This window comes from Globicephala melas, chromosome 16 (genome assembly GCF_963455315.2).
Source record: "Globicephala melas chromosome 16, mGloMel1.2, whole genome shotgun sequence".
Lineage (NCBI taxonomy): Eukaryota > Metazoa > Chordata > Mammalia > Artiodactyla > Delphinidae > Globicephala > Globicephala melas.
In genome coordinates this window covers 77,116,437-77,143,878 of record NC_083329.1, presented here as the reverse complement: position 1 = coordinate 77,143,878, position 27,442 = coordinate 77,116,437, and the positions used below count along the sequence as shown (strand labels likewise).

The following is a 27,442-nucleotide window of genomic DNA, read 5'->3' as shown; positions in this document are numbered from 1 at the left end:
GGTCTGAGCCTTGAGGTTGGAGGGTGGGGGGCGGAGGGCACGAAGTCAGTTGTACTCAAACCACAGGAAAGAGGGTTCTGTTAGCAGACAAGGGGCAAGGGATGCTGTCAGACCCCAAAGCAAAAAGAGCTTGCTTTTATGATCCACAGGCGAATGTCTCAGGCGTGGTGCAGACCATAAAGGCCTGAGCCTTTCCTAATTTCCCCTGGGGCAGCCTCCAAGGCTGTATCCAGTAGGGAGGCTGAGCTGCCGCTTATCGCACTAGAGCGTTTACCTTGTGCTCTGCTGACCAGCCAGAGAGGAGGGGTGGGGAGCATCAGATCTGAGCAGCTTCAGAGATGGCAGGGACACCCCGGCTTCCTGGAGAGGAAGGACTTCCCAGCACAGCCTGCTGTGGGGTTCCCCAGCAGCCCTTGTGGTGATGGGTATCACAGGGTCACTGGGTTGCAGGGTTGGGAGCTCCCTGGCAGGGCCCACCTGTGGTTAAGTCTGTAGTTCTGCCAAGTCCCCCTCCCTCATTCTCTACTCACCACACTCTTCTTCCTGCTCTCTGAAATGGCATCATTAGAGTTTCATTCCTTTTGCCCCCTGTGCACGTCCCAGGAATGGCAGTGGTGTAGGGAAAAGAGGCTGAAGGCCAGGTTTGAGCCCAGATCCTGGCTGTACTAGGGGAGGCTTCTCCCAAGCACACTTTGCCCTTTCCCCTCTCCATGAATGACTTCCCAGTGTCCTGAATTCCCCAAGCTGTGATTGCCTAGTTCAGCAAGAAAGTGGAAGGTGCAAGCCAGGCCACCAGGACGAATCGGAGGCAGTCTTGGGCCGTGTTCCTTGGATTTTTAGGGTGCAGTGAAGAATTACCTGGGGAGCTAGTTTAAAATGCAGATTCTGGGCTTTGCTACTCCAAAATCATGATGTGGTGGATCTGGGGTCAGGCCCAGAAACCTGTGTTTTTAATGCAAACCTGAGGGGGTGGGACACAGACCTCCCTTTGAGAGCCTTCCTAAGAAGCTTCAAGAATGTGGCGTGGGGGCTTCCCTGGTGGCGCAGTGGTTGAGAATCTGCCTGCCAACGCAGGGGACGCGGGTTCGAGCCCTGGTCTGGGAAGATCCCACATGACGCGGAGCAGCTGGGCCCGTGAGCCACAGCTACTGAGCCTGCGCGTCTGGAGCCTGTGCTCCACAACAAGAGAGGCTGCGACAGTGAGAGGCCCGCGCACCGCAGTGAAGAGTGGCTCCCGCTCGCCGCAACTAGATAAGAAAAGACCCAACAAAGCCAAAAAAATAAATAAATAAATAAATAAATTTATATAAAAAAAAGGATGTGGTGTGCCACATGTAGGAGACATGTAAGAGACACCGAGCTGCAGCCAGACCGCCAGCTCTGAGAGGACTCAGCAGTTGACCTCATGGCTCAGGGTCCCAGTGTCCAGTCTGCAGTGCAGAGAGGACAGTATTACACCGACCTCCCAGGGTGCTTGTGAGAATTCAACGAAACGAGACTGGAACAGCACCTGACTCCCAACAAGCATCTGACAGGTGTGGAGGGAAATCTGGCAAAAGAATCGTGAGCCATCAGGGTAGAGGACTGTTGAAAGCTTTTGTAGTGGAGAGGCAAGAGTGGAACCACCGTTTTAGGTAGACTGGGCCGCAGCAACTATTCGAAGACCTTTTCTATCACTCTTGAACATGATTTTCTGTTTTAAGAGAAGAAGATTGTTGCTTAGCAGCCTGATAATACAGTAACTGTACCGTTGGGTTTCTCCTAGAATTTGAGGTTTACAAAACCTTAATTAAAATTAATTAAAATGGTGGGGGGGAGGGGAAGTGTTATTAAGCACATAATTTCTTATCTCCAAGAAATACATCGTCTTCTATGTAATATCCAACATTTGCATTTAATAAGAATTTAATGTCTGCAGTAATTTTTTCAAACATACCATAATGGAGCCAGTATCATCGTTAAATGCTTATGGTAATTTTCTCACTGAAGTTGTTTTTAGGGAAACAAAGCCCATATATAATTAGTGAAGAGACTAATTTACAGCTTAAAAGTAAATGTAGGCTTCCCTGGTGGCACAGTGGTTAAGAATCCACCTGCCAGTGCAGGGGACACGGGTTGGAGCCCTAGTCCAGGAAGATCCCATATGCTGCGGAGCAACTAAGCCCGTGCGCCACAACTACTGAGCCTGCACTCTAGAGCCCGCGAACCACAACTACTGAGCCTGCGCTCTAGAGCCCATGCTCCGCAACAAGAGAAGCCACCGCAATGAGAAGCCCGTGCACTGCAACGGAGAGTAGCCCCCGCTCGCCGCAACTAGAGAAAGCCTGCACGCAGCAACGAAGACCCATCGCAGCCCAAAATAAAAATAGATAAATAAATTTATTTTTAAAAAAAGTAAATGTAATCTAATTATATTAAGAACAATTCAGACTCTGACACGTGAATTCTAGGGGGGCTACTATATTTAATAGAGGAGTCATTTGTAATTAGCTTGAACCATTTCCATATGATTTTAAAAGTCCTCAAAATGTATTTTCTTAAGAAAATGAGCATGTTTCACAAAGTCTTCATTATAATTCTAGTATACTCCTGCTTTTCCCCTGGACAGTACACCATAGTCCCTTAACACGGTCCACACTAGAGTGGCTCTCGATAATGTGCTTTTACCCATAAATCAACTGTGGGACTCCAGTGTGATTTCAACGATCAGCACGTTTTTGAGGTGAAACGTGTTATTATACCTGTTTTCTTCTCGGGAACAAATGTGTAGCTTCTGCCTCCCCTGAGTTTAGAGATTCGGGAGGTTCATTCTGTCAGGCTTCTGTTATGACAGGTGCTCTGTGAGGATCTGTAGGCACCAAACTCAGGGCTAATTTAAGATTGGGGTTTGTCTTATATCACAGAATTCCTGTATCTCGTAGAAACTGCCGGCTTGAGGGTTCTGAAGGGAATGTGACTCTTCATATTTTGAGAGAAAAATGTCTTTGGAAAAAGAATTCTGATTTTTGAGGCACTATTCCTAGTGAGGGGAAATTGCACATAACTACATCATAAAGCCATCAACATTTTACCATCTTCATCTTCTCTGGCATTACTGCCCTTCCATTGTTCAAAAAATTTAAATAGCGGATGTAAAGTTAAAGAGAGGTAGACTGATTTTATTGTTAATTATTTTGAGAAATTTGAACTTAAGCATGGATGATATGTGGAATAATTCGTTAACTAAATGTAGAAGTAGTAGTTCCGTTTGAAAAAGGAGAAAATAAACAAGTACTCAGGAGATCACCAAAATAATTCCTAAGTAAAAATGTCTGCCCGAAAACTAGCAGGCCAATGTGTTGTATTTTAGACGGTTTCTCATCTTGCCAGTTGACCGACAGTATCTTGCTGATAGGTTTCCTTGTTGTAACATGAAACTAAAAGCCCCTCCTTCCCGCACGATTTACCGTGACCTGGTCCCGCTCATTCCACAAGTTCACTGCCTTCCACCCAGCCATGACGGAGAGTCCTGACAGTCTCCTGTTTTAGCAAACCAACCCCTCCCCCAGTTATGACACACATACAAAGATGGCCATTCTTTTTTTTTTTTTTTGCGGTATGCGGGCCTCTCACTGTTGTGGCCTCTCCCGTTGCGGAGCACAGGCTCTGGACGCGCAGGCTCAGCGGCCATGGCTCACAGGCCCAGCCGCTCCACAGCATGTGGGATCTTCCCGGACCGGGGCACGAACCCGTGTCCCCTGCATCAGCAGGCGGATTCTCAACCACTGTGCCACCAGGGAAGCCCCGAAGGTGTTTTCTTTTATGGAGGGTAGCGGGGAGGGAGAGGGGTGCAACCACAGGAGTGCTTGGGGGACCATGTAAGAAAAGTTGCTTTTTAATTTCAGGCTAACATTGCGTTGGGAAATAAAAAGTCCCACTTGTCCAATAATGCTGGGTTAACAATTATGACACTGGCCATTGTGAGAATTAGTATGACAGAAGTCACATGTCTGTGACTTTTTGCTGTGAAAAATCAGTGTGCATCCGAATTCTGTGGGGTGCTTGTTAGGTGTCAGATTTCTGGGGTCCCTGAGATTCCAATTCAGAAGGTCTGGAGTGGAGCCCAGCAATCTGCATTGTTAACAGGCAGCCCAGGTGATTCTGGTGCAAGAGAGCTGGGACTATCTTGAGAAACAGAAGGCTAGGTAAGCTCTCTACTGCTCCAGCTTAAAAAGATACCATATGGAATCTTAATAAGAGACCGTGCTTTTAGTTTAAATTTTGCAGATAATAATGTTCAGGAAAAAATGGCCTTTAGTCAGAATTGTGTAGGCAGCAATAAATATAGCCCCTTATATGAATAAATCTATCAGCCCAGCCTATATAGGTCAATGAATGTTAAGGAATGTAAAAATAAATAGATGAATTAATCTGTCACTCAGTCCTAACTTTTGAACCTTGAATTAAATGATTCTCTATTAAGGGCTTTATTAACTCTAAAATTCTACATGCCACTAAACATTTCTTTCATAACATAATATATTACTGGCGATTTTCAAGGTTAGAGTGGGATGTTGAATTCTGTGGTTAAAGATTAAAATCTGATGGAACAAAATCAGTTTTTAATGCATTTGTACAGTCTTCACCACAAGTTGGGGAACTGTGAAGTTAACACATATGTAAGACAACCTAAGGATGGAATTTCCTTCCTACCAGTTAATTCCGAAAGGTGTTAGACATTTCACATGCCTATCATGTTCCTTTGACTTTCACTGGCAATCCCCACTTTAACCATAGAACTGAAATGGTTTCGGTTTGACTTTTAGGAGGGTGAGCTATCAAGACAAGTATAATCCCACTCTGCTCTCTGAGAGATTTAGTAAACTGTCAAACAGTGAACACCATGGAATCTGATGTAAGGTTATCAGAGGGGAACGTGTTTGGACTACCTCCTGTTCACCCTGTTGGTGAGGGAGGGATCCTGCCCTGGGGTTATGGGGATGGCCACACACAGGACACCTGACACTGGGCAGATGAGATTGACAGTAGCTTGTGAGTCACGGATATTCACCGCCTGGGGAGGGAGAACGCTGCACCCCATGCAGGGTCTCATGGGGGTTGCACTTGGGAACAGAGTGAACAACCAGGGGCTGTGGGTGACAAGCACTGTCCTGTCAAGAGGGTGTGTGACCCCTGGTTCCCAGGGAAGGATATGATGACTTGTCTGAATAATTCAGTGGTCTGGCAGGGAACTGAAACCCACTGCTCAGGGATAAGCAGGGACTGTGCCTGGTCCCCTTGAAAAGGAGCGTTGTTTAGCTGGCGGTCTTATCCACAGGAGCAGAGCGGGGAGGGGAACTTGCAGCTGGGCCATTCAGCGTCCTCCTGGTTTTACCAGATGTAAACAGCACATAATATTGAGTCTTAATTTTAGGCCTTACAACCACGGAGTATGTGCTTTCTTTATCAAGCTTGCATCTTTTTTTTTTTTTTTAATCCCTAGCAGAGGAGTGTGATCCAATTAGTTTGAACTGCCCAACAAATTCTGATGTGCAACACCAGGTAAGAATAATTTCAGTTATATTTTTACCCTTAGGTACATGCTAATCTAACTAGAATTTATTTAGGAATTGTTTTCTAGAGCTTTAAAAATAAAGAAAGAACAGGATTTTTAGATAATAAGTTTGGAAATGATCTTTAAGCATCCCAGTAATGTAGCACATCTATACAACTTCTGTTACTTTGAGTAACTGAGGTAGCTTTAATCCATTTTTTGGAAATAAATACTTATCCAGATGCCAAAAACCATCAGTGTTACTGAGTTAGAGAGTTGCTTTCTTTCGTGTGTAGTTGGTATGCTGTGGATAGGAACTTTTTAAAGAAGCCTCAACAAAACTGGGTAGTTTAAAAACATTTTTGTAATGTTTTATAAAACTTTTACTTTGTTCAGATATCAGATGTCAAATTTTAACATATTATTTTAATTGTCCTTTTCCAAAATACATCTATTGTTTTCTGATTATAAAAGACTGTTATTTTTAACTTCAGATACAACAAAAATGTACCAAAAGGTTGAGAATCGCTTGTCACATTCCATTGTTCACCTTTTGAGGTACATCCTTCCAGAAGCTTCCTGGGGTCACCGTGTGCTTCAGTTACTACTTGTACTTTCCAGCCTATCTCTGTTTACTCACTCAAAGCTCATTAGCAAAACTGCACAATACCTCACATCTGTTAAACTATAGTTAGAACACTAAATGTCTCAAAAAGGATGTCTTGCCTGAAGATAGACTGGTTGGGTCCTGCTCTCTTTATAATATTGATACCAAGTTAATTTTTAGCAAGACAAATTTGAAGCTTTGTTTAGTCTTCCTTTTAAAACATCAGTCAGTAATCATTAATAGTGATATTCTTGGATAATCAAATCACTTTTTTAGTAAAGCAGAGTTATACAATAGTTGATAAAACAAGCAATTTTAATCATAAACACGATTCTCTTGAAAATCGTCAGTGGTGCTACCTTTTTTTTTTTTTTTTGTGGTACGCGGGCCTCTCACTGTTGTGGCCTCTCCCATTGCGGAGCACAGGCTCCGGACGCGCAGGCTCAGCGGCCATGGCTCACGGGCCCAGCCGCTCCGCGGTGTGTGGGATCTTCCTGGACCGGGGCCCGAACCCGTGTCCCCTGCATTGGCAGGCGGACTCTCAACCACTGCGCCACCAGGGAAGCCAGTGGTGTTACTTTTAACTTTGATTTGGGGGTCTTCAGTTGCCCACTGAGAATATTATTTTCTTATTTATTAATCCTGATACTCAGCATTTTTCTTGGAATTACAATCTAATGATTGACTTTGATATTGACTGAATTTGAGCTATTTTAGTGAACCTAAAGTATAAATTTTTCCTTTCTTGAAATCCTTAATTTGTTTAATGAAGTTTTGCTCCCCACATTTTTTGTAACAAAATACAGACTCCTTTGAAGATACAAAAATGTTACGTTGTTTGTTTAGTTTTAGTGATTTTCCAAAATCATTTAAGATTAGGTACAGAATATGCATTAGGACACTGTTCAGTATTTTTTCTGATTTCAGTGTTATAGTTCTGGCTTTATCAAGTAGACTGTCTTTAAAGATGGGAAAAGATTTATCAGCTAAAGAAAGCGGGAAAAACCTATTTGAGATTTTTATTTAAGTTCTGTTTTAAAACAGGGTGTCTTACATTCTTATAAAAAGTAGCACTGTACCTACCTACTGCAGTTGGTTATTTCTTTGCATAATCTATAGGATTTGTTCTAACTGCTAGATATCCAGAAAGAGTCTTTGAAACCAACTTGGCAGTTAGAACAAAGAAAACTCATTAGGGGAGAAACGTTTAAAAAAAAACAAAAACAAAAACATCCCCACGCTTCATTTTCTATAGCTCAGACATTAAAAGCAAGTTGAAAATACATTCTTTAGTATATTACCATTTGCCGTTTCATTGATTTTTATAATTTAAAAACTAAAATCCACTTCACTGAAGACTTAATTTTAGCCACCTTTTTTGAATGATGCCACGGAAAAACATTGTGGTGTCCTGGCATCAAAATGGAAATCTGACATGTCATAAAATTTCATAAAGGACCCTTTACTTTTAGTAATTTAAAATCAATACCCCATCTGTTAGAGCTATCCTACTTCTACAGTTTGTTACAGCTGGTACTTGTCGAGCCTATGTTCTGAGACCGGGTATTCTTGGACATGAAATATACCAGGGGGAGTGGGGGGAGGCAGACCCCAGGCAGAGCTTCCAGACCTGGAGAAGCAGTGTACACAGCATTAGATTCTAAATGTGGATATGGTTCAGCTGTTTAAAAGTTTTTCATGGTTCTTTTTTTAAAAAATATTTATTTATGTATTTATTTGGTTGCGCTGGGTCTTAGTTGTGGCAGATGGGCTCCTTAGTTGTGGCAGATGGGCTCCTTAGTTGTGGCATGCGAATTCCTAGTTGCAGCATGCATGCGGGATCCAGCTCCCTAACCAGGGATTGAACCGGGCCCCCTGCATTGGGAGCGAAGAGTCTCTTTCACCCTCACGGTTCTTTATGTTATAGAAAATGTTTCCCAGAACCTTTGTCAAACAATAAAATTTTAACTACTTTAACTACAGGCACACATGTATGGCAAATTATAGTAAAGCAAAATTTGTTCCAGTTTGTAGCCAAGGATCCATGCCAAGAGGAAACTGAGGTAGTAAGAAAAACAGTAAATATTAGGATGCTAAGTTGGAGTTAGAAGTTATGAAAAAAATGACATTTTCTTCTATTTATACTGTTTTTTTGGTTTTACCAAACTGTAATTTTTTTTTTAAGGTTTAAAAACCACATTAAGTTATTGGTATGATATGGTATTACTAGTGTGATACTAATTTATGGTGTTGGTAATAAGGGAAACTGGTGTAGGGTGTACAGGAATGCTCTATACTATCTTCTCAAATTTTCTGTAAATCTAAAACTATTTTGAAGTATATATGTATTTTAAAAACCACACTAAATGGAATTTAGAATCTAGAAAAACAAAAAATATTCATCCAAAATCGCACCACTCTAATACTCTATTTTTGTCATTTTGATGTATTCACTTATACAGTTTTTTCATAAGGATAATTATAAAACTGCAGACAATTTTATATCTTGCTTTTGTTATATAATACTATCTCACAAACATTTCATCCAGTTTGCTGCATGGCCTTACCATCCGTCTGAATGGCTGCATGATACTGTCACCTCTGATATTTATTGATAACAGAAATAGATTCAAGGATGTGTGTCTGAGGGCAGGGTGAGAGCACTCCTGGTAGAAGGAATGCTGTAAGCAAAGGCTCTGAGAAGAGTCAGGGACAAATACTTTGCCTGGAGCTGAAGTATTGGGAGATTGTAGGCAGTGAGGCTGGAAGATCTGTTGGATCTGGGGTCCCAGAGCCTTGAATGCCAGAGAGAGGCAGATGGAAGGTATTGGTGGTTTTAAGGGATGGTCCTATGACTGTATCTGGGACCCTGGGAGACTGGAGAGAAGATGAGACCAGGTCTTAGGCCTGTGATTGGGAGAGGGATGCTACTAACAATATCAATAGAGAATTCAGGAGGACGATAAGATTTGTGTGTTTTTAGGATTGAGAGTTGTTTGTGGGCTGTGGAAAAAGGAGATAATGGTCTGTAGAGTTTGGGGTATGTGAGATGTGTGATAGGAAGGGCTGCATTGGGGGTTGGTTTAGGATTCCTGCATCAGGAGGTTACACTTGAAGCCCAAGGGGAGGATGGGACTGTCGATGAGAGAGTCCTTGTGCAAAAGCAGAGAGGAGAGCCCAGGATGGAGCCTTGAAGAACAATCTGGAGGCCAGAGGAAGAAAAGGAGCTCAGAGGCAGACAGAGGAGTGGCCAGAGAAGAACACTGTCAGTGTCGAGGCATCTGTACTTTCCTTTGCAGCACTTTCCCAGTTTACAGTCACATGTTTGCTGATGGCTTCATTGTCTCTCCCCACGAGGGCAGGGACTGCTGTGTTTTTTGGCTTGTAAGTGTATCCTCCATCCCTAGCACATAGTAAAGTCTCAATAAATACACGTTGAGTAAAGAGAGAAAAAGGCCAGGATTGGGCATTGCTTCACGTGCCAAGGAAAAGGCCGTCAGCATCATCCTGTGGTCAAGGGCGAGGATTTGTCCTTTCAGACGTTACTGGGACCTTTCAGGAAGGAACTCGATCATAGGGACAAAAACATAATTGCAAAAGGCTGAAGGAGTGAGTGGGTGATAAGAAAGTTTATGTAGTTCTGTCAAATTCATTAAGGTAGCAAGGAAAAAATAATAAACTTTTATTTGAAGGTGTTGGAAGATACAGGAAAAGCTTCTTTTTTTAAGGTTGGGAAACAACAGATTTTAAAGGATAAGTTATCACCAGGAGTGGAGAGATTAAAAATTAAGAGGGAGAAGAAAGAGAAGTGGAATAATTAATGGGATTTGTTTTCCCTGTGGAAGGTAGAGAGGATTAATTTTCTTAGCAACTGTTTATTGATAACATCCTTAGCAATATCTTGTGGAGAAGACACAGCACATTGATTTCCCTCAAGGAATTTGTAATCTGGAAGGTGAGATATATGTGCCCCTATGTTAGATAAATAAAGTTATCAAAGGTACAGAGAGATGAGTTAGCATTTTAAAAGTAAGAACCTCAGCTCTTTTTCAGAGGCAAGACTAGAAGAAGAGGAAAGATGGAAACTTCTTTTTTAGATGTAAAGGCAAGAAGTTGAATTAGTTGATGTCAAATTTGAATTGTGCCTTGAATGATGACATTTGGATGGGGCAGGAAGGGAAGAAATCCATCGAAGTGGGATTGACTATACACACTACTATATTTAAAATAGCTAATCAACAAGGACCTGCTGTATAGTGCAGGGAACTCTGCTCAGTATTCTGTAATAACCTAAATGGGAAAAGAATTTGAAAAAGAATAGGTACATACATATGTATAACTGAATCACTTTGCTGTACACCTGAAACTAACACAAAACTGTTAATCAACTATACTCCAATATAAAATAAAATTTTAAATAAATAAAAAGAAATCCAGCCAAGATATTAGGGGACTAAAGAGTTTGTTCTGTTCATACAGCAGGGAGGCCATAGGCCTTCGTGAACTAGGTGGTGATATGACAGTGCTTGATAAATTGGAAATAGATTGCAGGTGGATAGATGATGACCCATCCATCCATCCATCCAGCATTTGAGTCCAAGAATGTCTCACCACTACTCTCCTAGGTGCTGGGGGGACAGTGATACACACTTGGAGCTTTCAGTGAAATTGGGCGTTTTTAAATCTCCGGCAAGGAAAGCTGAGTCGGAATGTTTAAGCTAAGAGACTCTCCCTTAGGTTCTCAGAGAGTCTCAGCACAGAAACAGAGGGAAAAGACAGAGAGAAGACATTTACTGAGGTCATTCAACAGGTAAGCAAGCTTCTTTGATCAGAGAAAGGCTTGTTTCTCCCACCCCAGCATAGCTGTCCCCCAACAGTCAGCGTTTTCTCTAACTGCCACCGAGGGAGGTGCTGCTCTAGAGGAGTCTTGAGGGCCACGTTGGAAGCACGGGCTTCATCTTCCAGGCCCTGGGAAATGATGGGATAAAAAGAGAGTCTTAGAAAGGTTATCCTCGTAGTGGCTCGTCAAGGGGATGGGTAGGAAGAAAGACTGAGGCCGGGAGACCCCAAGTGCCTGTTATAGGAAGCTCATCCCAGGGGCCCCAGTGCAGCTGTGGAAGGAAGAATGGGGATATCGGCTCGGTGCTCTGTGACCGCCTGGAGGGGTGGGATAGGGAGGGTGGGAGGGAGGGAGACGCAAGAGGGAAGAGATGTGGGAACATATGTATATGTATAACTGATTCACTTTGTTATAAAGCAGAAACTAACACACCATTGTAAAGCAATTATACCCCAATAAAGATGTTAAAAAAAAAAAAAGAATGAAGAGCGGGGATTGTAATTCCAAGGGGTTAGTGTTCACTCTGCTGTAACGAAGCACCACGCAGAGGGTGCCGTAAGCAACAGAAATGCATTGTTTCACAGTGTGGAGCCTGTGAGTCTGAAATCAAGGTGTGGGCAGGGTTGGTTCCTCCCGGGGGCCGTGAGGAAAAGATCTGTGCCATGTTACTCTCCTGGGTGTGTAGATGGCCGTCTGCTCCCTGTGTCTCTTCACATCATCCCTCTGCGTGTGCCTGTCTCTGTGCAAATTTCCCCTTTTTCTAAGGACACCAGTCACATTGGTTTAGCGCCCACTCTCGTGGCCTCATTTAACTCGATCACCTTTGTAAAGAGCCTCTCTCCAAATACAGTCTCACTCTGAGGTACTGGGGGTTTGGACTCCAGTGTGCGTCTTTGGAGGGACACCATTCAACCCCTAAAAATGCTTGGAAAAAAAAGAAAAAGAAGAACCAAGACATAACACATTTTGAGGGAGAGATGTCAGGGATTCAGTGTCTGACAGGACTTGGAACGAAGAGAAGGGAGGGTTGGAGATCTGCTTCAGAGAGTTCCAGCTGGTGACCAGGTGCATAGTGGGGCCACTGTCGAAAAATAAGAAAATAGCTTATCTGGGCAGTGGGGAAAAAGTGAGTTCATCTTTTTTTAAGCTCTTAAATGAACTCCATACAGTAGTTAAATCTCTCATCCAAGTTCAAAGCCTTTCTCTTCACCTCCAACTCAGGCCTGATCTGAAATGTGGAGGCCCGAAAGAGGGGCAGGTGACCTTGGTTCTCCTCCCCTTCCCCAGCAGGTGGGAATTCAACACTGCAATTACCTGATACAGGCAAAGCATTCCCAGCTGAATGTTCACAGCTGCCCCCAACAGCTAGCCCCAGCTCCTTCTCTCCCAGGCCTACCTCCTGCACCTCTTACCTTGGACAGGGTCCTTTCAAGATGGCGATGGCTCTGGTCCACTCGGCAGTGGCAAGCTCACCCCACTGTCCGACCGTCAGGAGAGCTCCAGCTGGCTGCTCTCTCCTCATACACACAGGGTAGTGTCTCCCAGTGGCAGAGGGTTTGGCACTGTGGGTATCTACACATCAACAAGCATCAGGCTAAGGAGTGACAGGCCGTCTCCCCTTCTGGCATGCACCCCCAACAAGTGGTGACCTTGAGGCCCCCTTCACTTGGCTTGGGGGGTGGAGCTGAGAGCTGCCCCTTCCTCCTTATGGGCAGAGGAAGGAAAGCAGCCCCCGCTCTCACTTCTTCCACTGAGTCCTTCAGAGAAATCTCTTCCTCTTCTATAAGCTGAGGGTGGGGCTCATACCACTATTCTTGGCCCTTCTCAGCTGGTCCTTTGGGGTTTACCTGGGACCTCTCCGTGGGGTGTATGCATACCATTGTCCTGAGCTTGGGGCCCCAGTTAAAACTCTTAAGACAGTGGGAAAACATCCCATCCCCTATCCTGTTATATTCTATGTCATAGAGTTACTTGAGTTTCCCAGTTATGGGACTTTGAGATTGTTTCAACTGTTTTACTTCCTCAGTACTGCTATGGTGGATGTCCAAGTGTCCGTCCCCACCGTATAAGGCTATATATTTCCTTAGACTACATCTCCATTTCCAGGCTAGACCTAATAGGCCACACTGACCGTTTGTTCTTCCACTAAGCAAGCTGTAAGGACTCAAAGTCAATTCCTAGTCATAAATACGACCAAATTTTAAAAAACGTGTTGTCTTATCTATCGAAAGCCTATCAACAGCTAATTGATGTCTTCGAAATTAAACAAGCCTTTTAAAGTTCCACATTATATTACCCAGAGTAAATGGCGGGCAGGGGACATACATCCAGTTTTAAACCACAGAAACTCCAAGCATGCTGGTCCGTTGATAGTATTATACAAAGTATAATAGGATAGCCAAGACAGAAAAGTGGCTTTAACAACTGATGCTAAAGTAGCGGCCCAAGAGATTAATTTTGTATCTTATTTATTCACCAAAGAAACAGAAGTCTTTTATTTCCAAGGACACATATTTTGTATCTCAGGCGGGTCTCTCCCCTGTAGCCTTGGCCCTTCACATACCCTCTGGGCTCTCACCTTCCTCCCAGCTCTCCCGCACACCCTCTGTTCTGACAGAGGCCGGAGCCCTGTCTATATTCTACCTTATCTCCTGAGCTTGGTGCCTCCTGGTACTAAATCAGCGGGGAGGCTTGGCATTGCTAATCCTGACCATTTAGAAAGTGGGTTTGGGCCCAGATGCTCAAATTGACAACTTGGCATCTTTAGAACTGAAGGGGACCATAGAAATCATGTTGTTTCACAGAGGGGACCTGAGCCAGTGGTTGAGAGGCTGAGTTGGGACCTGGGGCCTTGTCCATCATCCCTCCACCCCCATCCACCCCCTCATGCCTAGCATTTCTGAATCGGTAGCACTTGGTGTTACCAGTGGCTGCTGAGCCTCTTGCCTGGCCTAAATCTAGGGAGACAGGCTTTTCCACAGTTCTCAGTGCTGTCAGTCTGGCAGACTAGCGCTAGGGTAAACACTCCTGGAACAAAATTGGTAAGTGGAGGGGTTGCTCCTGTCTTTAAAGTGGACTGAGAGGTGGGTGGCAGAATCCCATCCCGCGGCCTCATTGCCTTGGCAGAGACCATCTGCAAACCCGAAGCAGGTCCGTGTGTTTTAATGACAGGGAATGGACCCCACCAGCACTTGCCGTAGATGGTATCTTCTGAGTCAGCCCAGCAGGCCCCTACCTGCCCTTCTGGATGTGCAGCAATCCTTTCAAGCTCCAACAAGATCTGTTTGATAGATTGGCGAGTCCTTTCGTTTGTTCTCTAAGGGAAAGTCAGATTGTTCTGCTTTTAGGAAATACTTGATCATTCCTTACTTCGCCCCTGATGTGAAGTTTAGAGATGAGGGACCAGGTAAAACTAGAGAACTTTGCCCAGAACCTGCACTTGGTATTTTTAAGGGTTTCTTTTTTTTTATTGACGTATTTTCTCCTAGTTATTAATCAGATTGTCCTCCTTTGTATGTTTATTAATTTTTTATTGCATGGCAAACATTGTGAATTTTACATTATTGATCTGGATTTTGTTTAGTTCCTTTATTTTATTTTATTTATTTTTTGGCTGTGCCATGCAGCTTGCAGGATCTTACCTCCCCGACCAGGGATCGAACCCGGGCCCCCTGCAATGGAAGTGCATTAGGACAGCCAGGGAATTTCCTTACACTTGGTATTTTTAACTCTGGTGAGAGGGACTCCCTTTAGCCTTGCAATCACCATCTCCCAGTCCAAACAGGCTGCACTTTCTTTAAACAGGCTGTCAGAAGGTTGGTTCTTGAGACAGAGCTGTCTGGGCATTTAGAGGAGGGAGAAGGAATTTCAAGGGGTTGGTTTTGCTAGAATGGGAATCACCTGTTCGATTCTATGAATTTCAGTCTCTAATCTCTCTTGCCTTGTGCTCCTTAGTCTCCCTGCTCCCTTTGTGCTTCATTTATCTACCTTCCCATCAGCCTACAGAGTTGACTATCTCTCCTCTAACACGGTGATGGAAGGTGCTACGTTAGAATCAATGAATAGATGCACTGACCATTAGAAAGTGAAAATTACGTGAATAATACCAGGTGAGCTTGACTAGGGTCTTTAAGAGCTGTGGATCTTTTCTTCCTGCCTTTTAATACCTTAGACAAGTTTGCCTAAAACAGATAATGATCTGATTCTATCTCCCATTTGGTATTTAACTACCTCAAGTTGTGTCACCTTACTTTTTCTAGCCTACATTTATTTATTCTGGGCTGTATCTTCCAGTGACCTGCCTGCCTTCTCACTGTGCTCTGCCATACATGGAACCATCACATCTTATCCCTGGGGACAGTCCCTCCCACATCGGAGACCTAACCGGGTCTGTTTTCTTTCTTCCTCCCCCTCACTCCCTCTGCCCATAAGTTTCGCTGCTAACAGCCTCCACTCATCAGGCATTTTGGTGATGCTCTTGCTGATTCTGGGTGGACACTGTCTTGCCCAGCCCTAGGTTAGGTGGACTAGGACCTCCTCCTTTCTCTGTTTTTGATTCCTGGAGAAAATGATGAAACGCAAACTGCTCTTCCCACTACAAATTCATGCCACCCAACCACAGTCATCATTTCAGGACCTTGAGTCCTTTTTTTCTATAATGAACTTCCCAGAAATGAAATTTTATTTATTTTTTCTTTTTAACATCTTTATTGGAGTATAATTGCTTTACCGTGTTGTGTTAGTTGCTGCTGTATAATAAAGTGAATCAGCTATATGTATACGTATATCTCCATATCCCCTCCCTCTTGCATCTCCCTCCCACCCTCCCTATCCCACCCGTCTAGGTGGTCGCAAAGCACTAAGCTGATTTCCCTGTGCTATGCGACTACTTCCCACTAGCTATCTCTTTTACGTTTGGTAGTGTATATATGTCAGTACTACTGTCTCACTTTGTTCCAGCTTACCCATCCCCCTCCCCGTGTCCTCAAGTCCATTCTCTACGTCTGTGTCTTTATTCCTGTCCTGACCCTAGGTTCTTCAGAATCTTTTTTTAATTCTTTTTTTAGATTCCACATATGTGTGTTAGCATATGGTATTTGTTTTTCTCTTTGACTTACTTCACTCTGTATGACAGACTCTAGGTCCATCCACCTCACTACAAATAACTCAGTTTATTTCTTTTTATGGCTGAGTAATATTCCATTGTATATGTGCCACATCTTCTTTATCCATTCATCTGTCGATGGACACTTAGGTTGCTTCCGTGTTCTGGCAATTGTAAATAGTGCTGCAGTGAACATTGTGGTACATGAGTTTGTGTTTTGTTTTGTTTTTTTGCGGTATGCGGGCCTCTCACTGTTGTGGCCTCTCCCACTGCCGAGCACAGGCTCCGGACGCGCAGGCTCAGTGGCCATGGCTCACAGGCCCAGCCGCTCCGCGGCATGTGGGATCTTCCCAGACCGGGGCATGAACCCGTGTCCCCTGCATCGGCAGGCGGACTCTCAACCACTGTGCCACTAGGGAAGCCCCATGAGTCTTTTTGAATTATGGTTTTCTCAGGGTATATGCCCAGTAGTGGGATTGCTGGGTCCTATGGTAGTTCTATTTTTAGTTTTTTAAGGAACCTCCATACTGTTCTCCATAGTGGCTGCATCAATTTACATTCCCACCAACAGTGCAAGAGGGTTCGCTTTTCTCCACACTCTCACCGGCATTTACTGTTTCTAGATTTTTTGATGATGGCCATTCTGACCAGTGTGAGGTGATACCTCACTGTAGCTCTAATTTGCATTTCTCTAATGATTAGTGATGTTGAGCATTCTTTCATGTGTTTGTTGGCAATCTGTATAGCTTCTTTGGAGAACTGTCTATTTAAGTCTTCTGCCCATTTTCAGATTGGGTTGTTTGTTTGTTTTTTTTTCAGTTAATTAATTTAGTTTTGTCTGTGTTGGGTCTTCGTTGCTGCACAGGGCTTTCTCTAGTTGCGGCGAGCAGGGGTTACTCTTCGTTGTGGTGCATGGGCTTCTCAATGTTGTGGCTTCTCTTGTTGTGGAGCAGGGCTCTGGGGTGTGCGGGCTTCAGTAGTTGTGGCGCATGGCTTAGTTGCTCTGCGGCATGTGGGATCTTCCCGGACCAGGGCCCGAACCCGTGTGTCCTGCATTGGCAGGTGGATTCTTTTTTTTTTTTTTTTTTTTTTTTTTTGCCGTACGCGGGCCTCCCACCGCTGCGGCCACTCCCGCTGCGGAGCACAGGCTCCGGACGTGCAGGCTCAGCGGCCATGGCTCACGGGCCCAGCTGCTCCGCGGCACGTGGGATCCTCCCAGACCGGGGCACGAACCCCCACTACCCTGCATCGGCAGGCGGACTCTGAACCACCGCGCCACCTGGGAAGCCCGGCAGGTGGATTCTTAACCACTGTGCCACCAGGGAAGTCCTGTTTGATTTTTTGACATTGAGCTGCATGAGCCGCTTGTATATTTTGGAGATTAATCCTTTGTCAGTTGCTTCGTTTGCAAATATTTTCTCCCATTCTGAGGGTTGTCTTTTCATCTTGTTTATGGTTTCCTTTGCTGTGCAAAAGTTTTGAAGTTTCATTAGGTCCCATTTGTTTATTTTTGTTTTTATTTCCATTTCTCTAGGAGGTGGGTCAAAAAGGATCTTGCTGTGATTTATGTCATAGAGTGTTCTGCCTATGTTTTCCTCTAAGAGTTTGATAGTGTCTGGCCTTACATTTAGGTCTTTAATCCATTTTGAGTTTATTTTTGTGTATGGTGTTAGGGAGTGTTCTAATTTCATTCTTTTAGATGTATCTGTCCAGTTTTCCCAGCACCACTTATTGAAGAGGCTGTCTTTTCTCCATTGTATATTCTTGCCTCCTTTATCAAAGATGAGGTGACCATATGTGCATGGCTTTATCTCTGGGCTTTCTATCCTGTTCCACCGATCTATATTTCTGTTTTTGTGCCAGTACCATACTGTCTTGATGACTGTAGTTTTGTAGTATAGTCTGAAGTCAGGGAGCCTGATTCCTCCAGCCCCATTTTTCTTTCTCAAGATTGCTTTGGCTATTTGGGGTCTTTGGTGTTTCCATACAAATTGTGAAATTTTTTGTCCTAGTTCTGTGAAAAATGCCATTGGTAGTTTGATAGGGATTGTTTTGAATCTGTAGATTGCTTTCCTGAAATGAAATTTTAAAAGAAAAATCATAGTACTCTAATTTGATAGCGTCTATTCATGTCTGTGTCTTTGACTTATTTCTACTTTGGGACTGAGTCAAAAGAAAATGTGGTTAGACAGGTACAAGCTAAAGGGCAAAAATGCCTGCTTCCTAGCACTTAGTAGTTATTTCCCTGAGAGCAGCATAAAAAGAAGTTTGTTTATTAATCATTAAATTGCACGGGTCCTTTACTTTATCTGCTCTAATTGACCTAACGGCTTCTGTTCTCATTATTGTTCAGTGCCCTGTGGGCTGTAATGCCTTTGAATTTCACAGGTGGGCTAGAATTTCACTTAAAGTTCCTGTTGGTGTGGGTTTCAGGGTGTAGCTGCCCGTATACACGTTTGAGAGTATAAATTGATAACAACTTTCAGGAAATTATTTGGCAGCCATCTGTTACCCATTGATCCAGTGGTCCCGCTTTAAGGACTTGATCTCACAGACATCACAGCAGAGGGTGTTTGAAACAGAGGAGAGTTGTGGGTATCTTACATGCACATAGGTAGGAAGTGGTTGAATGAATTTTGGTACTTTGACACGTGTAATGCTATTAAGCCATTGAAAAGAGGAGAGACCACTGACCTTAAAAGATACTCAGAATATATTGTTAAACAAATAAACCAGTAGACTAGTATGGTTTGGGGCTAAACAACATCTCTCTATAGGTTGCGAGTGTGGCTGTCAGTAAGGACAGAGGAAGCATGTGCCCCAGGTTGTAACCTCTGGGGAGGGAGCTGGGATAAGAGATTAGGAGAAAAAGAGTTTTGTTTCTCTTGCTGCTTTTTTGAAAAACAGTATGATTTTGAGTACTTGTTATTTTGTGTGTGTGTTTGGTGTTTTCTTCAAAGAAAAGTGATGGGGCTTCCCTGGTGGCGCAGTGGTTCAGAGTCCACCTGCCGATGCAGGGGACAGGGGTTCGTGCCCCGGTCCGGGAAGATCCCACATGCCGCGGAGCGGCTGGGCCCGTGAGCCATGGCCGCTGAGCCTGCGCGTCCGGAGCCTGTGCTCCGCAACGGGAGAAGCCACAACAGTGAGAGGCCTGCGTACCGCAAAAGAAAAAAAAAAAGAAAGAAAAGTGATGGACTAAATCATCCAGACATTTAGGTGGTATTTTGGCTCAGTAAACTTTTCATATTTTGGCCTTTGAAGCTAGGTGGGCTTTCTTCAGCTAGCACACAATTATGCAGCACAGGAAAATCAGAGACTGAAGAGTTCACGAATGCACTTCCTCATCTCGAACCTTCGGTTGGTCTGTGCTCCAGCGTCGCTTGTATCCTCCGGCCCAGGATTTGTGAATGACAGAAACATAGGCCGTAATCTCCTGTAAAATACTTTTTTTTTTTGCGGTACGTGGGCCTCTCACTGTTGTGGCCTCTCCCATTGCGGAGCACAGGCTCCGGACGCGCAGGCTCAGCGGCCATGGCTCACGGGCCCAGCCGCTCCGCGGCATGTAGGATCTTCCCGGACCGGGGCACGAACCCGTGTCTCCTGCATCGGCAGGCGGACTCTCAACCACTGCGCCACCAGGGAAGCCCCCTCCTTCTTTCATGAAAGAAGGTATGAAATTACACCTCAGCGTCCCCGCCTTGAAGTCACAGGAACAGCCACTGCAGTCTTTGACCTTCACTTCAACTCCAGAAGTAGCAGGTCTCCCTTTTAATTGGATAGAAATCTTGCTGAAGAGAAGAAAGAACTAAATGTACACAAACCCACAGGTTTGCTCTCATCCTAGCAAAGCACCATAACATTCATTTCAAATTCCTGTTCTTCCAGATTTAGTTCTTTCATCCTCAGTGAAACTTGCCCTGTTCCTGAGGTCTCACTCGAGTTCCTGCCCACCTTTGTGCTCCCTTGGCACGCGGTCTGTGCCTTTTTCACACGTTATTCCTTGTGGTAACAGTGTTTATGTGCATGTTTTTGTCCCATTACTGGATTGTAACCTTGCAGTATCAGGGGTCTGCATTGTTGCCAACACTGAATAGGTGCTTGATGAATGTATCCTGACTGAAACACATCTTAAAAGCCAGTTGCTGGAATACAGGCAGACCTTGTTTTATTGCTCTTGACTTTATTGCACTTCGCAGATATTGTGTCTTTTACAAATTGGGGCAACCCTGACTCCAGTAAGTCTATTAGCGTCATTATTCCAACCACATTTGCTCACTTCGTGTCTCTGAGTCACATTTTGTAATTCTTGCAATATTTCAGACTTTTTCATTATTATCATGTGTGATGGTGATCTGGGAGCAGTGATCTTTGACGTTACTACTGCAAAAAGATTATGACTCGCTGAAGTCTCAGATGATGGTTAGCATTTTTTAGCAGTAAAGTTTCTTTAAATTAAGGTATGTAGATTCTTTTTTAGACAGAATGCAGTTGTACACTTAATACTACAGGATGGTGTAAGCATAACTTTTATATGCACTGGGAAACCAAAAAATTCGTGTGACTTGCCTGATTGAGATATTCGCTTTATTGTGGTGGTCTGGAAATAAACCTGCAGTATCTCCAGGCTATGCCTGTATACTTTCAAATAAATAGATATGTCCAGTTTTCTATATGTATATTATACTTCAGTAAAAAATAAAAATGAAAGTAAACAGTTACTGCAATAGTAATTAATTTTCAGGAAAAGAATTGAGTATAGGGCTTCCCTGGTGGCACGGTGGTTAAGAATCCATCTGCCAATGCAGGGGACATGGGTTCGAGCCCTCGTCTGGGAAGATCCCACATGCCGCGGAGCAGCTGAGCCCATGCGTCACAACTACTGAGCCTGCACTCTAGAGCCCGCGAGCCACAACTACTGAAGCCCACGTACCTAGAGCCTGTGCTCCGCAACAAGAACAGCCACCACAATGAGAAGCCTGCGCACTGCAACGAAGAGTAGCCCATGCTCGCTGCAACTAAAAGAAAGCCCACGTGCAGCAATGAAGCAGCCAAAAAACAAAAAAAATATTGAGTATAAATTGCTTAGAAAAACTCAACAGGAGACATAGTCTAGTCCTGATGTTTAGAAGTGGATAATCAGTAAACACATTCAGAAGAGTTACACGGATGTTGGGTCTGTCTTGGGAATTCATAGCATTGAAAGGTGCTTGAGTTGCACTGGCTGAGTGATGGGAGAAGACTTAGAACAGTCTAAATCCATGCTACATAAGCCCTGTTACTCTGGCACACTCAGGCATTTAAAATCTTATTTTGAAAACCATTTACTAAAATATTTTCATAAAGCAGAGACGTTAAGCTTTAGCATTGGTTGTTCTCCCAAAGCAGCTAGTTAAGTAATTCGGTGTTATGTCATTTGCAAGGGAGGCCTTTCTTCTCAGGCTCTTTGTTTGTCGTGTAGGTTGCTGCCACCAGGTGGGCAGTGATAACTTTGGTCTTCATGGCGGTTTCCAACCAGATTTAGGCTACAGTCAGATTAACCAACCTGTTGAGTGCTTTCCCACTCAGTTATCCTCCCTATAGTTTGCAAAATTATAAAGATGGGGCTCTTTATTAGTTAGCTAAGCATAGACAGTTTTAAAATAAATTTATTTATTTTATTTTTGGTTGTGTTGGGTCTTCGTTGCTGTGCGCGGTCTTTCTCTAGTATGTGGCGAGCGGGGGCTACTCTTTGTTGCGGTGCGTGGGCTTCTCATTGTGGTGGCTTCCCTTGTTGCAGAGCACAGGCTCTAGGCGCATGGGCTTCAGTAGTTGTGGCGCACTGGCTCAGTAGTTGTGGCTCACGGGCTCTAGAGCACAGGCTCAGTAGTTGTGGTGCACGGGCTTAGTTGCTCCGCGGCATGTGGGATCTTTCCGGACCAGGGATCAAACCTGTGTCCGCTGCATTGGCAGGCGGATTCTTAGCTGCTGCACTGCCAGGGAAGTCCCTAAGCATAGACATTTAAAGAAGAACCGAACAGTCCAGAAGAGCATGTTTCCCAGAAACCCAGTACCTGGCCCCATCAATCTGGTGCTGGTTAGTACCCTCCCCATCAGTCTGTCAGCATGTTCGGCCCATCAGTCCATCCCCCCGTGTGGACGGCACACGGAGTACGTTCATCTCTGAGTTGAGAGCTTTTCCCCGAGTGTCTTCTTGGCCCTGGTATTGCTACTGCTCGGAGCCTGGTGTGAAATCACCACGTGTAAGTCTCCACGGGGGACTCTTGTTCAGCACCTGGTTCTTGCAGCTCCCTAAGCAGAAATGGGACCCGACGACCAGGTTATAAACTCACCAGAGTGCAAAATTAGTGTCATCTAGCCACCTTTCTACTCAAAGAATTCTCAGCAAAGGTTAACAAATTTGCCCAGATATAAGGTAATTCCCTCGTATTCACAATGGAAAGGTTTTACAAAATGGGCGTTTTCTTTAGCCTACTTGGATATATAAACCATTGGCGTTCAACTTTGTGGTTACCTTCATATTTTCTAAGGAGATTTTTAAAAATTTGTATGTGGTAAAACAGTGGTCCCCAACCTTTTTGGCACCAGGGACCGGTTCCTAACAGTCCGCAGACCAGTACCGGTCCGCGGCCTGGGGGTTGGGGACCCCTGTGGTAAGATACACATGCAGTGTTTACCATCTTGACCATTTTTAGGTATAGAGTTCAGAGCCATTAGGTACATTCACATTGTTGTGCAGCCTTCACCACCATCCATCTCCAGAACTTTTTCATCTTCCCAAACTGAAATTCTATCCCCATTAAACTCTAACTCCCCATTCTCCCTTGTCCCACTCCCTGGTAATCATTATTTTACGTTCTGTCTCTGAATTTGACTCCTCTAGGTCACTCATATAAATGGAATCAGATAGTATTTGTATGTCTGTGACTGGTTTATTTCACTTAGCATAATGTTCTAAAGGTTCATTCTTATTGTAGCATGTGTCAGAATTTCCTTCCTTTTTAAGGGTGAATTGTATTCCACATTTTGTTAATCCATTCATCTATTGATGGACATTTAGGTTGTTTCCAAAAACCCAACAGATTGCCCTTGAACTTCACTCAGAATTAAAACGAGTCCTCTGAACAGAAATCTCTGAACAGAAAAGCTTTGGAACAGGACCTCGACGAGGACGATTTGAAAGGAAACTAAGAATGACCAAAAAGCAGCTGGGACTCAGCTGAGATCAGATTTGTGAGCTCATGAATGTGTGAGGCTTTTCATTTCTTTTTCCCCAGCAATACTCAGCATTTAGAGCAAGACTGGTGGAGTAGACTCATGCAGAGCTAAGGACTGGCAAGGCCCACAGCTGACGGACACATCTAGGGTGTTTTTAAACATATCACTGACATGGTTGACAGTGACTAAGTGACAGGAACCAGGTGAGAAGGATGGATTGGGGGTGGAGGTGCGCAACTGGTGACCAAGGAGATGAGGCCAGAGAGCAGGGTGGAAGGGAATGGGGGAGGGGTAAGGACGGCAGCTTGAAGAGCAGCATCCTCTGGGCTGGAGAACTCAGAGCCTGGGCTGTATTTAAGCCTTCTTTCCTCCCTCCCTCCCACTCACTTCCCTTCCCGCAGATCTTCTGTGTTATCTGTCTCAGACGCGTGTTAATCACTACGGGACAGCATGGACAAGACCCTTGGCCTCATAATGTAGGGTCTAGTGCAGAAGAGATACTGCAAACCTCCCCACCCAGTGTAACGAGCGCCCTGGGGAGTGGCAGGTCCAGGATGCTGTGGGAGCACCCAGGGCCCGTCACCCAGACAGAGACTTTGGAGAAGCTTCCTAGAGCTGGTGATGTCTAAGCCGAGGCTTCAAAGACAGGAGAAAATGAGGCAGCTAGAAGCTGTGCATTGGCTTCCACCACTTTGCTAGAGCTGCTTTCACAAACCACTCTTCTCCTCACCAAACCGTATCTTCACATGGCCCTTGGAGCCCTGACCTTTTCTCTCCTCCTCTCTGACCTCCCTCCTCTGCTTTCCTTTCTCATTCCCTCCCTCACCACCGGAATGTAGGCCGTTGGGTGCTCCTCGAGGTTGTGACCTCACTGCATGCCCTCCACGGCCTCTCTCTCCTCCCGTGACCATGTCAGCATCCATGTCTCTGTCCCCTGCCCCGGCCTCTCCCAAGGACCAGAGACATCCTCAGCTCCCGCCGTGATCTTGTCTCATCCATCTCATCTTCCAAACTCGCTCTTCGTCTCACCTCCGCTCACTTGCCCACGTCCTGGCTATATCCCCGCCGTGGCTCTAGCTTTATCCCTTCCTCTCCCAAAGGAGTGGTTTGGGGGCCTCATAATTCTTGCCTTTGAGTCAGTCATGCTTCCCCCCCTCCATCAAATCACCTGGCCGCCCCACTCTCCCTGGGCGCGTGTTCCCGCTCTGATCCTCTACAGCTGCGAGGATGCCCTGCTTCTGGTGAGAGCCCTTCAGTGACTTCCATCGCCTGAGACTGGCTTTCAGGCCTCAGCCCATTTTTCTCACCTCATCTCCCTCTGTCACCCCCTCACTGCCTTTGCTTCAGACAAAACACCCTACAGGGGCCCCGTCTGTTTCCATTTCTTTTTGGGCTCACATGGACCTCTGGCTAAATGCCCTTTCCTCCCCGTCCCCACTCTCCAGACCCTCATCAAGGCTCGTCTCAGATGCCTCTGATTCGAAGAAAGCTCCTCTGGGTGTTTTTGTTGGAAGCAACCTCTGCCCTCTGACTTGATCTATTCCTCCCTATTGAAATGCACCATCTTTCGCCTTGTATTTTAGTTACTCGTGTGTGACTCTGTTTCCCCAGCATATCTAAGGGCAGGCCTTGAGGTCAAGGGTTCAGGTCCTTTTATCTTTGTAGGTGGATTCCCCCGAAGGAGCTTGTACCTATTAGCTACTCAGAAAAGAGGTGATGAATGAGGTTTCAGTAGGACCCTAAAAAACACAAAAATCAGTCTTTTCTGATTTCACTCTTACAAAACTAACCTAAAAAGTAGCATAACATAATAATCAGAGCAAGAATAGAGATCACAGATCTAAATTCTGTCCCCATCAACCTTCACAAGTAATTCTGAGTCATGTCCCTCGTCTACATCAGGGTGATGAGTCTGGCCAGACACTGATTTTGGTAACATTTTCTGCAGATGATGAGAAATCAAGTCAGATATGCCATGTAATGTGGTCTTTACTTAAAGGACAGTTAATGTTTTAGCAGGACCTCGTTAGTACCACAAAAATCTGTCAAGTGTTAACACTGTGTGTCTCGACACTGAAGGTCCTGTTTTTGCTTCTTCCGCGCAAGTTTCCAATTCAGTGAGCAGAACCGTACTGTGTTGATGGGAGGGCAAGCCTGCCTGGTCCTGCTGGAGCTGCACAGATGCTAAAAGGCAGGTCTCCACACGACCGGGTGAATAATGAATAGTGGCCTTAACATCTCGGAGCTTCTGGGTTTCGCCTTGCAGAAGTAAAAAATTGCAGAGAGGAATTTTTGTTCTTTTAGAAACTGCTCAAACTCTTACAAACTGTATATACATATGGTGAGCAGTTTGCTTTTTGTACTAGTGAGGATAGTGGGAAGGAACAGGACTCAAACGAAAACAGTATTGAGATGAGTTAGGGGACAAAATCTAGCTGGTAAGACATAGGAATACTTCTTGTGTGAAAAAAAATAGGATTGTAATTAGACCAGTGTCTATGCACTGCCGAGACGTGGGCATTTATGAGCTCGGAGCAAGGAGAAGGGCTTCTTAGGAGGTTAAGAGGAAGAGACTGTTTAAAATGTTTGATACACCAGGGAGTTAACACATCATTAAGGGTGAAACTTTCAGAGACCTGGGAATGTGGAGCATCTTAGTGATAAGGGAATCCATCAGCCACCTCAATATACAAATAGGGGATCAGAAGCCAGTGCTGGTGAGTGATGTGCCTGAGGTTATGAGTGCAGGTGGACCTACACCCAGGGCTTTGACCCAACTCTTAGTGCTACTTCTGCAATACTAGGGATGGAGGGGGTACTGTTAGCTGCTGAGAGATATTAGTTTTATAAAGATGGAATTAACATAGACATATACTAGGGTCAGTCTCCTCTGCTGACTTCATTGAAAACCCTTACACACACACACACACACACACACACACACACACACACACACACACACACACACACACACACACACACACACACACACACACACACACACACACACACACACACACACACACACACACACACACACACACACACACACACTACAAGAAGATCAGGTAAGTCCCTCCAGGTAGTATATCCTGTAACATGGCCTTGGTTGTAAACATGGAACCTCAGGCAGGCAGAAACGCAATTACCTCTCAAGGGAATTGTCGCTGCTTTTTAACAGTTTCTCTTTGCTGCTTTGTAATATGTACTTAAAAAGTGTAATAGATACAGGAAAGAATTATAACCTGGACTGACAAACAACAAGCCCAACAAAAAGTAAATAGGAAATAAAATAAGGGGAATAGTCCATAATGTGAAATTTAAAAAAGAAACAAAACAGTAGCATGTTGTTACGTGCACTTATACTTTTTTTTAAAATAAGGACAGTCATTCATTTAACAAATGTGTTGAGTGTCTCCTGTGTGCCGGGCATTGTTCTGGCCACTGAGGATCCAGCATGGAGAGCAAATAGGCAAGGGCCCCTGCCCTCCAGGAGCTTATATTCTAGGGAGAGACACATCGTTCACTACTCATTTTAAAAATGTTTTTATTGGAGTATGGTTGATTTACAATGTTGTATTAGTTTCAAGTGTACAGCAAAGTGAATCTGTTATACATATATCCACTCTTTTTAAGATTCTTTTCCCATATAGGTAATTACAGAGTATTGAGTAGAGTTCCCTGTGCTATACAGTAGGTACTTATTAGTTATCTATTTTACATATAGTAGTGTGTATATGTCAATCCTAATCTCCTAATTTATCCCTCCCACTGCTTTCCCCCCAGTAAACATGTTTGTTTTCTACATCTGTGACTCTATTTCTGTTTTGTAAATAACTTCATTTGTACCATTTTTTTAGATTCCACGTATAAGTGATACCATATGATATTTGTCTTTCTCTGTCTGCCTTACTACCCATTAAAATACCATTTTTAAGATCCATTCTCCTTCCCCCACCCATAGTTTTTGGTGGAAATTTAACTAAATTGGAAAATTGATAGCATCTCCAATCATGTATGGGTATGGTTTTAACGAAGATTGCTTTTTGTTTTTTAAGGGAGAAGAAAATGGCTTTCCAGACAGTACTGGAGATCCCCTTTCAGGTAAATGATTGACTCTAAAGGTATCTGGGCTTCAGCGAT

General features: G+C 44.3%; 1 protein-coding gene across 2 annotated transcripts in view; it reads left to right on the top strand.

Annotated features, from left to right (window-relative positions):
- Positions 1-27,442, top strand: part of EDARADD (EDAR associated via death domain) — a 53,692-nt gene that overhangs the window by 13,151 nt on the left and 13,099 nt on the right. The window contains exons 4-5 of one of the 2 annotated variants that reach the window (XM_060286434.2): positions 5,486-5,541; positions 27,358-27,403. In XM_060286434.2, coding sequence (XP_060142417.1) covers positions 5,486-5,541; positions 27,358-27,403 — 102 coding nt within the window. Of the gene's footprint in view, positions 1-5,482; positions 5,542-27,357; positions 27,404-27,442 lie in introns of both variants that reach the window. The other variant, XM_030839499.3, reaches the window with a different exon arrangement.